The sequence below is a fragment of the Chenopodium album genome, chromosome 13 (genome assembly GCF_948465745.1).
Source record: "Chenopodium album chromosome 13, dcCheAlbu1.1, whole genome shotgun sequence".
Lineage (NCBI taxonomy): Eukaryota > Viridiplantae > Streptophyta > Magnoliopsida > Caryophyllales > Amaranthaceae > Chenopodium > Chenopodium album.
In genome coordinates, this window is record NC_137846.1 from 7,196,201 (window position 1) to 7,208,419 (window position 12,219).

The 12,219-nt window shown below is 35.1% G+C and overlaps 1 protein-coding gene across 1 annotated transcript; it reads right to left on the reverse strand.

Annotated features, from left to right (window-relative positions):
* Window positions 1–463: 463 nt before the first annotated feature.
* On the reverse strand, window positions 464–8,515 carry LOC145574444 (tryptophan--tRNA ligase, cytoplasmic-like). The gene is made up of 13 exons (XM_081632231.1): window positions 8,383–8,515; window positions 7,390–7,674; window positions 7,182–7,301; window positions 6,259–6,444; window positions 6,063–6,114; window positions 5,898–5,963; window positions 5,441–5,527; window positions 4,495–4,587; window positions 3,304–3,384; window positions 2,601–2,672; window positions 1,996–2,064; window positions 1,768–1,878; window positions 464–1,020 (listed from the first exon to the last, which is right to left on the reverse strand). The coding sequence occupies exons 2-13, from the start codon at window positions 7,614–7,616 to the stop codon at window positions 970–972; spliced, it is 1,215 nt and encodes a 404-aa protein (XP_081488357.1). The 5' UTR covers window positions 7,617–7,674; window positions 8,383–8,515; the 3' UTR covers window positions 464–969.
* Window positions 8,516–12,219: the final 3,704 nt, after the last annotated feature.

Here is a 12,219-nt window from a genome sequence, read left to right on the forward strand (position 1 = left end):
CATATGAGTGTTTTTGCCCTCGTTGCTCGTTCGGATTAAAAAAAAAAAAAAAAAAAAAGTGTTTTAACTATGAATATGTTTATCTGTTACATAAACTAAATATATTCAGTGACTCAACTTTCATCAATATCATGAGAAATACTTGCTCCAATTTAGAATTATTGACATAGTTTAACCTTCTGCATCACTTATACCACCTTTATATATTTCGTATAATGCAAGTGTTAAATTACATATAAACTTCAATATCATAAGAAGTACATAACTACATAACTTGGTTCAGTGCCTCGCCTAGTACGTCCTATCATAATTTTTACTCTCACTGGTCTCACACACATTACCTGTACAAACTTCCACCTTCCTTTATCTCTCAAAATTTATACGACTACTCAGTACAAAATCTTGGTTTTGGTGAAAAAGAAAACGGTTAAATAAATAAATAAACACGGATGAACTGAGGGAGTATAAAATAAGTTTCAGTCATTAACAAATATCCAGGGTTTGGCTTGCTCTTAGATAAAATACGTCCATGCCTGTCCTTGTTCAGAACATCAAATATAAAAAAAAACATTGGAGTTTCATGTCCAGTTTACTTGTCATAGATTGGCAAACTAAAGGCTATCTTCCTTATCCCTTGAGGCCATAAGGCGCAATGTGGTATCAAGCTTCCTCAGGATATCGTAAACTATGGAGAAAAACTTGATAGCAACCTACTTCTCTACTGAAGATTGCAGAGAAAAACACTGGGTTATATGATTTCCCCACATAATCCATTGTATCAACTGTTTAGCGTCACCACATGGCTGCCAACATGGATTGGATATCAGAGCTTCAAAATTGATGTATATGTACGACTTCAATTAGTCTAAAAATCCTTCGATTCTGAATGACTACATAAATAAACGTATTACACCAGTAACCATTGCAAAATTTCACACTTCTAACAAAAATTCCATTGGTTTCCCCCCATTAGTCAAACATGTGAGGAAGAGGCCTTGCGGCCATGAAAGCATCCACCATCTGGAAGTCAAAAGAGCAATGTTAGAAAAGGATAATTTGACGATTACACGGGCTTGTAGTAAAACAAATAAATAGTAAATCCAAGCAGACATAAGCTGACAATTTTAAAGGGGGCCTTATTAGAAGTAACCAGAAACTCGAGTACAGGGTTAGTGAGAGAGAGAATGACCACAGAATTTTATGATTACCAATTGATTCAACAATTTTCCGAAGTCATACCACATATTAACCCTATTATCACCCCAGTTCTTCTTGTTTATATGTTTTGAGCGTAGTGTTACACAGGTAGGAGTACAAGGGAACAAGGACAAACATGAACTCCACCAGTATCATCTACAGGTGAAAGTCATCATGTACACAATTACTACAGGTGTTTAATTTTAAAACAAGGAGAGGACTCCACACCCATACAGGCATACAATGACTAAAGTTGCTTTTCTACACTAAAAGATCTTGTGGAGATGTATTTGGTGATTATTGACTTTTCACCATATAGAAAGAATGGTCAAGTTAAAACTATAGTATATATTTTATAACTGCTAGTGGAACTCAGATTAATTTCTATATATCGAAAAGCACAGCAAATAACAAGTTATCACCTGCAATACACTATTTCTGCAGTGCTGTTTTCAGAACAATCAACAACATTACAGAAATTTCACCAAAAAAAAAAAAAAAAAAATTTGTACAGGAAAACCTCCCTAACAATTCAGATTAGAAGGTCGCAATTCCACATAAAAAGCTCACCTCATCAGTTACAGCGGCCCGAGCTCGTTGATGTCTTTCAACCATCTCTGATAAAACATCAATGAGCCGCTTCTTTACCTCACCTGTCAGCATCCTTCCAGCACCATATTCCTGGAGGAATAAAGCTTAGCATTTTCTCGGGAGAAAGAAGAAATATGATGATAAAAAGTGGAAGTCCCATTTGTAAAAAGGATCTTGATACATGGACCAATGTGATGATTATCTTACTGTTTTAACATGCTCAAGCTCAGCATCATCCTCCAAGAAAAATCCCAGATACTTGACTGGTATGTCTACCTGGTTAACAATGAGGGCAATATTATATATTAAAGCTAGAACAAAGAATCAAGTTCACCATCACATACAACATTGTCTAGTTTTAAAACTACACTTCACCCTGCCATTACAGCGAACAAATATACAGACAAGGAAAGAGGACACCAACAGAGAGCAAAAAATTTGTACAAACATTGAAGGGCAATCCTTTGAACAACAAAATAGAATGAGCACAAACCTTTAAATAAAAACATAAAAAGGCAGTACAGCAAAAGAAAAAAGGAATATTATATGCCATTCTTCTAGGTACATGGATGCAGCAATGGCCTACAATAATAAGACATGTTGTACTGTTGGATAAAGAATAGCACCAAAAACAGGATTGACGATTAAAAAGATGAAAGTAACATCATTGTACTCCATGACACTACTTTGATCACCAAATACATCATGGTTTCCCAAAATAGCTACTGAAGAACCTTTTCAGCTTCTAGCACAGGTCACAAATCCGATACAGTAAGCAACTAAACGCAACAGAAAAATAAACAGCGAAGTACCTCTAAATTAGCTCCATACTTTCGGTGATTTTCAATAGAATCTTGCCCGCCAGAAAAAGCATATCGATTCACCTGCAGCAGCAAAAGAGAGTCTTAACGATAAAAAAATAAAGCAGATGAAATAGTGCTAAAGCTTAGTACTTAGCAAGATAGGATAGCCATGCATAAGCTCCTTTAGAGATTATAGATATACTTATCCAGGAAGAACTTAAACACTACTACCTCTTCCCTACAAAATAGTTTTGGATACCTCATCCTTGAATAATAGACCACATTTCTAAAATAAGCCATGCGAAAATATTGTCTACATGATATAGTAAGTAATTAAATTCAAATGAAATGAAGGATTGCTGTGGCATTTTAACTCAATTTCATACAAAAATGACCCCTGGTCAAATGTACCTTATTATTAGGAAAAAGGAGAGTATTAGTTTATTCTGAATAATTAGACATAAGGTTCAATGTATTTAGTCCTGAATCCTGATAACTCTTTTCTAAATCAAATTCCCTAGACCTATGAAACATCTTATAACTCTGTGATCCAACCGCTCAAGGTGATAAATAGTCGCATGTATTCCTCCTAAACAATGGGAAATGCCTTCATCCCTTAGATATTTATAAAGTTACAGCTTAGTTTGACATATTATTCAGTCAGTGCCCCAGAAAGATTTACGAGGTAGTGGTTGAGGAGTAAATGACAAACCTTATTTTTGATGTCTTTTGCAGTATCAGTCACATATATGGCAGAATTAGGATCACTTCCAGACATTTTGCCAGCCTCGCCCTGAAATATTTAAAGCATTTAAAGAGTTTCTCATTTTAAGCATGAAGTCTTATTCATAACAAATAATCCTGTAGAGAAGTAACATCTTTTTTTTTTGGATGGGAAGAGAAGTAACACGAAATAGGTATGAAGAAATCCAACTAATAAGCATGTATAAGCTTTGGCTAATGAGAAGGAAAAAGAAAAAAAAAACATTCCACAGCTAAGTATACAAATTACAGATACAGTAGAAATATGACTTTACCCAATTTGCATTTAAGAAAAGCATAAATTTTCAACACATATAAATTCCCACAACTTCAGACAGGTGCTCCAAGGAGCCCCGACCTACCATCCAAACGACCTAGAGACAGTAATACAGTGGAGCTGTATGATTCGTGCTAGATAGGTGAACAATCATACAACTAAAATAAAACAAACTATCATACTATTGAAAAAGCACAGTAATACATGGTATCATATACTTCCTCATCATTGTTAAGTTTCTTGATACCTTAAAGTTCATGTTCTTATTTTACATAATATCATGTTTGGCAAAAGAAACCTCTTTTATTCTTCCTTACCCCATCAGGTTGGTCCATTAAACCTCTTGAATAACATCCATGAACCTAAACAACATTGTCTTATCTATCCAAAAAGTCAAAAGGGACCAATTTTCCACCAGCTCCCACTATAGTTAATGCAAAAGAGCTTAATGGAACACAGGGAGTATCATGGTGCTACTGCAAATATAAGAATACATTCTAATAGACCTTATTTATCATGTGTGTATATATGAATACATTCTAATAGACCTTATAATCAGAGACCAACTAGAACAGAACTTAGCAAGGCAAGTTGTTTCTATGCATAATAATAAGGATATTTTTAGCCAGATTAATACCAGATTATTTTTTCCTAGGAACAACAAATTTAAATTAAGTAATAAATTATCCGCCATTCACAATAATTCTCAACATAAGAGAAACTAATTCATATTTCATCAGAATGACTACAAACATAAGTATGATACAATGAATTAAATCGCTTAAAATTGTACATTCCCCAAACATCATGACCATAAACTCCTCAAAAAGCACAAGACATGTTCATATCATGTGTCAAAATTACCTGAAGTGCAGGAAAGAAGGAAGACTCTATCAATGCAGGTTTTTGATATCCTATCCGAGGAGCAACATCTCTTGCCATTCTGAAGTAAGGATCCTGGAAAATGACAAAATGGAAAGCAGGACAAATTTGTCTCAGCAGAGAACTACAGAAGTAGGGGAATAATAAGAATAGACACTTTCAAGGCCCAGCCTAAGAAGACGATCTGCAACATAAACAATCAGACCTGGTAACAGAGCATTATAGATTAGTCGCTAGTAAGGGAAAACGAACGTGAGGATCAGGGAGAGGATCTCCTTTTGTCAGGTGTTAATTTCAGATGACAGAGGGACTGGAACAAAAACCTTAATAAAAGTAAAGCAATCTTGAGAGGCCTTTCTGTAGCCTGGGGCCTAGAAAAGCAAAGTCCGATCTAAGAGACATACCAGGGACCTCGCACCTCTGCACCAAGGTCTTAACAGTACAGTGCCCCTGACCCCTGTTCGAACACTAAGCAAATCAAGACCTGGGCTTGACATCCTTCAGGACTCAGGAAAATAGCCCAGACATTCACTCACTCTCACTCTCACTCTCACTCTCACTCTCTCCACACACACACACACACACACACCTCTTCAATAAGAAAAAGCAAAAGGGTGGAAAATTCAGAAGAGGATAACACTGATGAAATTGCCAAAATGTCCTAACCCTAAGTTCAAACCCATCATCTTTCAAAAAAAAAAGTTAAAACCCATCATGACCCGATCATAAATTCAGCTTAAATCTAACATCATGCCGGAATTTCAGTCAATGCTCAACAAGACAAAAATTACAAGATTTGAGGCCCAATGCAAATCAATGTAAGCAACCAATCAAAACAAGCAAACCAGTAAAATCAGAATGAACGATTATTCAAAATTATAAAAATAAAAAAGAAAAATTATGATAAGACCAGGTAAAAAGAATCAACCTGGTCAATTGCACAAGGAATCAAACACCGAACATTATCTTGGCCAGCAAATAGGTGAGGGAATGAACTGGAAAAGGCAGGAGCTGCCTGCACCCACAAAAAGTATCAGAAGCAAAAATCAATCAATAAAAAAATTCAAATGATTCGCTATATAAGAAACGAATGCAGGAGACAGTTTGAAATAGCTCATTTCACTCCAAAATTTTAATTAGAGCTCATCCTAATTACACAATATTGGATACCATTGACGATGGCACAGCGTAGAGGGGCCAATTGACAGGGCATCAACTCGACCATTTTAAGCAACAAGTATAAAGGAAATCAAGGCTCCAGTAAAAAAGCAGATCAACAAAAGAGTATGACCATGATAACACAAATCTGAATGGCAAGAGCCCATGAGACAGTACGGAAAAATCAAGAAACAATTGGCAAGACTTAAATTGACAGCAGAGAGTACCTCAGTTGTTGGAAAAAATACTTTGCCGATGTGATCTTCATTAGTAAAACCAAATATACCAAAAACCTGCCATAACCATCCAAAATCAGCTCATGAAATCCATGTCAAAGATCTGTGATAAATTAAACATCTGCATAATAAGTCCAATCATAAAGCAAAATATACCTTGTTTAGTGTGACACACTTGGCAATTTTGATCATATTCTGATAGAACTTTCTGTACAAGAAGTTGGATTTAGTGTGAATTGCATTGGCAAAAACATATCACCACCTAATTTATAAGCCTCCCAAAGAGACTAAATTGATCCAAGATGCAATAAGAATACTTGTTACTTCCAAGTAAGATCAATGAAATACTCACCCACCAACAAAGTTAAAGTCGGTAAAAATGAATGTTCTGGACACGTCAAACCCACAGGCAATAATATCCTTGGCATTCTCACGTGCAAGTCTAATACTCTCCTCCACAGACAAGTTTTTCCACATGCATTTCTCATCATCTGTTAATTGGATCACTAAGGGCACCTTAAAAGCATCCTGTAGATACCTATACCCTTAAAGTATTAGTAATTTTAATGTGCCAAAAAGAGAACAATAATGTGACAAATACTACGACACACACTAACAGTGGCCTTGCTCTAAAAAGAAGGTTTTAAAAAATCAACAAAGAGGCTCGGTTCTAATTAACACTGATCTACAAGAAATCAAGAAATATCGAATATACTGTAAACATAATGGTAAATGGTTGCTTATGCACTGTAGATTAACATTTTCTGCAAACTTTTAATTGTGTACAGCAAAATCAAGACCTACATTTAACATTGAGAGAAAAGATTATTTATTATTCCTTATCCTTTCCCATTCCAACTGGACTACTAATCAATCCGCAATAATGAATTAGGTTAACCTAAAACAGAAGTAGAAATAAACTACATAAATTTCTAAACCTCAAGGCAACAATGTAGTACTAATTTTACATAAATACTACAATAAGCCCAATTCAATTACCTTAAAATAATGAAAGACTATCTCCTAGCTTAACAGAAACTTAAAATAACTCATTTACCTAAAATTCCTTTAAAGACACCGTGCAGAAGCACAAATAAATTCCACACCTCAACACAGCAATATAGTACTAATTTCACACAAATATTACAATCAGCTCATAATTCATCACCAAAGTTGAACTTTACCTATACAACAGCAATTTCAGGAAAAATTATGCTATCAAACACAGAAAAAATAACTTTTACTGAAACTAGAAAAGGAGATAGAAAATAGTACTTTGTGAACATGAAAGGTACCAAATGCCCCAAATGCAGCGCTTCAGAGGAAGGTCCTCGACCAGTATACAAGTAAAACTTCTCACCTCTTTCGTATGCATCAAGTATCTCACTCAAATCACTGCAACATCAGGAAATCAATCAAACACCAAAAATCAGACAATTAATCAGCAAAATTGAAGAAATATAAAGAGGAGAGAAAGAAAGACCGGTGAGCGAAGAAGACGCCACGGCGGAGGAAGACGTGGGCAGGACGACCAGTGAGGCGTTCAACACGTTCGATAAGAGTAGAATCAAGACGTTGGCATCCAAACTGGTCGATTAGTTTATCATAGTCAATTTTGCCGCCTTCTTTGGCGGATACTTCCCATGGAGTTACTACTTGTCCATTTTCTTCTTCTCCTTTTACCTCCATCTTCTCACCGTCATTTGCCATTGACAGTGCTTAAGCTTTCCAGTGGCAGATCCAAGAATCTTGCTTACAAATACGAAATCTTCAAACAAATACAATGAAATCAAATAGCTTAATCCAAAATACATATCAAAACTACTTTTTCCAGTCTGCACTTATGCAAATACAATAACTTAAAATAAATTACACTTAAACCCCATAAGTCTTCATGTTTTGAAATCAATATACATATACTTCCTTTGTTCTTGAAAATTTGTAACTTTCCCTAATTTCTAAGTTTCATATTAATAACTACATACCCATTTTGGTAAGTTAATTCTAATATTCAAAGATTTTACCTTTTACATACCCATTTTGGTTAATTAATTCTAATATTTAAAGATTTTAAATTTAAATTATGAACTACTCGTAGTTTAATTTTGTAAATCCAAATTCATACATTTCCATCCCTGAGCCATGTTACAAGTAGAAAAGATTTATTTCATAGTAATTTCCTAACGTTAAAGGGTTATAAACAAAATCCCGCAACACATTAGCAACCAAATTCGATCCAATTATCAAATTAGGCTAAAAAAATCGAAAAAGATTCATCTTAGTAAAGAATATCAACGATTTCTAGCAACAAAAAAGCTCGTTAAAAACCTTCATAATCAATAAATTTAGTAATTATAATCATTAGTTCAATAGTCCACCAAAAAAGAACCCTAATTGACTATACTGAAAACTAAATTAACAATAGTATGAAAATGATATTCAATGATTAAAAGAAAATTGAAAAATAAAATCATACCTGAGAAGCTGCTTCAATGGAGGAGAGAAAGCTCAGAAGTCGCTATAAAGCCTATAATGGAGAAATCAGAATACGCTTCAATGGGAAAGAAGTAAAAGAGAAAGATTAAATTTGTCAAATCTAATGTATTGTACTCCGTAGTATTCCCTACAGTACTCCATACGGAGTATTATATTAGTACTCTTATTACTCCGTATTAAGTTGTTGGGGAACTTACCTTTACAACTCACAAGTTTGAGCCCTACCAGCTAAATTTGTTTCGAAGTAAGGAAATTCCCTTACCTCCTCTACTCTCAAGAGTTGACCAGTGGAGCAGTAGTATACTTGTGTGATATACGGAGTATATTACTTTTGTTTTTCAGTTGACACGTTTTGAATTAACATATTACAAAGTTGTCTTTCACCCTGTTTTGTGAATTCTACGTAATAAAAACAAAGCGAGATTGTATTAGATTCATCACGATACATATTTTCAAAATATCAACTTTTTATACTCCGTAACTTTTGTTTTTTGATAATTAAAGATATTAAATGATTGTTGTGCATTGACAAACGTGCCTAAAGAAATAACGGAAGAAAGATACAGTATAATGCCAGTATTAATATGATAAGTTTTTTTTTTCCTAAAGGAAAAGAACATAAAAAATCATTAAATTTTACCCATTAAAAGAAAATAACTACGTATAATTTTTATTTAGCCAATTAAAAAAAGATGTGCGTTAATGTTTGTTTTTTTAACCACTAATAAAAAGACGAAGTGGGAGATAGGTCAAGTGGTTAGAGTTTCCTCCCGATTCTAAGAGATCCTGGAATCGATTCTCATCTCCCGCCTTTGTGGTTCTCTAAACACAAAAAAAAAATGCAAAAAGAGCAAACATTAACTGAAAATAAGATAGTACACCCGGGTGCACCGGTGCACCATGTGCGTGGTGCAGTCGGAAGGCGGAAAGAACATACGGTTGTTTGACAAAGAACATACCTTGTTTGACAAAGAACATACTTATGTTTGACAAAGAGCATACCCAATACCCATATATGTTTGATAATATGTTCTTTTATACTTATGTTCTTTAACATATGTTGATTAAACATGTTTTTGGGTTTCAATAATATAAAGTATGTTCTTTGAATTTGGCTCATATGTTTTTTGAGGTCACAAGTGACGCACAATTTTTTTTTTTTTTATAATTATCATATATCTTTTTTTTATTATTATCGTAGGTTCTTTGAGGTTGATCAGTGTGTTTTTCGGGTATGAATTATATGTTCATTACATTATAACTTATGTTCTTTTAACCTATGTTATTTTGAATTTTGAAATTTGAAATTTAATTTGAAAATGAAATCTTGATTTTTTTTTTAGTTGAAAATATTCTAGAGAGAGAAAACTAAAATTATTATGAAAGTTGAATTTTTAAAGGGAGAACTATTTTTGAGGAAATGATATCTTTGGTAAAGATTTTTTCCGTTAATGTGTAATTTTTCATAAAATTTAGTAAAGTTTTTATCACGTTTTTTTTGCAATGTCTTTATGTTCTTTAATAATGCATGTTCATTGTTAATCACAAACATGTTCTTTTTTCAAAAACCTACATGTTCTTTTTCGAATATATTAATGTTCTTTTCGCCTTTTAGATCATGCATTGAATAGTAACGGGCATAGAGCCACTAAGGGTAATGCATTCTTCTTACGGATTTTTCACTAAATACCCCTAAGGGTCTGTTCACTTCAGCTTAATTTCAGTTCAGTTCAGTTCAGCACTTAATTTCCTTCTCTCATAAAATATTCATTTCAGCTCAGTTCAGCTCCAATCAGTTTAGTTCAGCTCATTTCAGTAAATGTGAACATACAGGCCCTAAGTTATTTTTTTTATTCACGAAATACCCATGAAAATTTTCAAATTCACCATATACCCCTGAGTTTAATAAAAATGTCACGAAATACCCAAATGACTAACGGACGTTAACTCTGTCAGTCATTAAGACTAAAATTGCCACGTGACAGCATTTTATTGGCTATTTTTGTTTTTTAATTTAAAAATAATTATACATTTAATTATAAAAAAAAAATTAACCATCCACCATAGCTAGCCCCTACCACCACTGTATCCCCGCCGACGCGGGGGTCTACGGAGAAATCCGCGTCGGCGCCACCCCGAACCCGACACCCCACCAGTCAGCGCCCATCCCTCTACCATCTCCACCCGACTAGCCGGCGCCCCTCCTCCTGCCATCTCCGTCGAAAACCCCTCCTTACCCCACCGCCGGCATCCAAACTCTCATCCCTGCACCGCCGAACCCAAACCTCCCCTCCCCTACTATCTCCACCCCATGAACCACCACACCAAAACCCCAAAATTAAAACCCCCCAAAATCAAAACCCCAGATTTTTGTTCTTTGTTACATTGAAACACATGATTTCTTTGTGTGAGATTCTTATTGCTGTTGTCCCCCTTTAACACCACACACTAATTCATCATCATAATATTATCATCATCATCATTTTTTCTTCCCCAATGTCTTTTTCTCTTGGCGCGAGAATCAATACCCACAACAACTGACATACCCACAACAACCGACTTCCCCACTCCAATTTCGAATCAAGTTGCCACCTCCGTTGTTTCTTTCGGCGAGATTCCACCATAAAATACACCACCCTTTTTCATTTTTGCCCGGAAAATGTGAAGACCCACAAAAAAAATTGAACCAACTCCATTTTCGAAAAAACCCACATCAGTTTACAACGCCGTGGGTTAAGCGGCCATTGCCGCAGGGCTTAGGGGTGAGCAGGTGGTCGGCGTCGGTGGGGGAGGGAGCAAGGGGTTGGTCGGTGTCAGGAAGGCTTAGCGTTGGTGACCAGGGGCTGGCCGGTGTTGGCGAGGGTAGCAAAAAAAACGGGAAGGTGGCTGGTGAATTGGTGGGGTTAGGGGTGGTGATTATTTTTTTTTGAAATTTTTCTAATTTTTTTTTACACTTATATGCCCTTCTAATATTGCTTTCGGGTTCAGGTTCAATGGGCATTTCAGTTTGGTGGCTCATTTTGGAATTGCGGGCGCCAATTGAGTCCCTTTTGATGTGCCAAATTCGTAAGGTTCCTCGGTCTTGGGTTTCTCCGGCTCACTGATTAGCTAGTTGCGCTCGACGACGGCAGTTGTTTTTTCAGTTCTAGTTTGTTTCTTTTTGTTGCAATTTTTTTTTTTTGAAAAACTAATTTGTTTTTTCTTTGATAGCTCTTTTGTCATAAAAAAAAAAGAATCAAAATGCAAAAAGGGCAAACATTAACGGGCATAGTGAGGGTAATGCATTCTTATTTCATGTCAAACAACCCTTAAATTCTTGAAAGTACTCTGTATTGACTAACAGAAAAAGTAAATATTTGCATGATTGTCAATTTATAAAAGAAAATTTGCAAATTACAGCCATTTAAAGTTCGTATTTTGCAAATTGCAACCATTTAAAAAAAAATTGCAAATTGTTGCCCAAAAGTTCGTATAAATTGTAAATTGCAGCCCGATTCAGCTTTTTTATCGGTTTACAAGTCGAAAAATCTTCTATTAAAGTTTTAGGGGTCATTTTAGCACTTAGGGGTCCGAATTAAGTTCGGAATTAGCAAAAAAAAATAACGCAAGTGCCTCGTTTTGCGTAACAAAAATGTATCGATTTGTGGAAAACTAAAGAGACACTTACGTTATTTTATTGCTAATTCAAAGCTCAATTCGGGCTCTTAAGGGCTAAAATGACCCCTAAAACCTTAAACGAAAATTTTTCGACATGTAAACTGATGAAAAAGTTAAATTGGACTGCAATTTACAATCTATGCGAACTTTTGGACTGCAA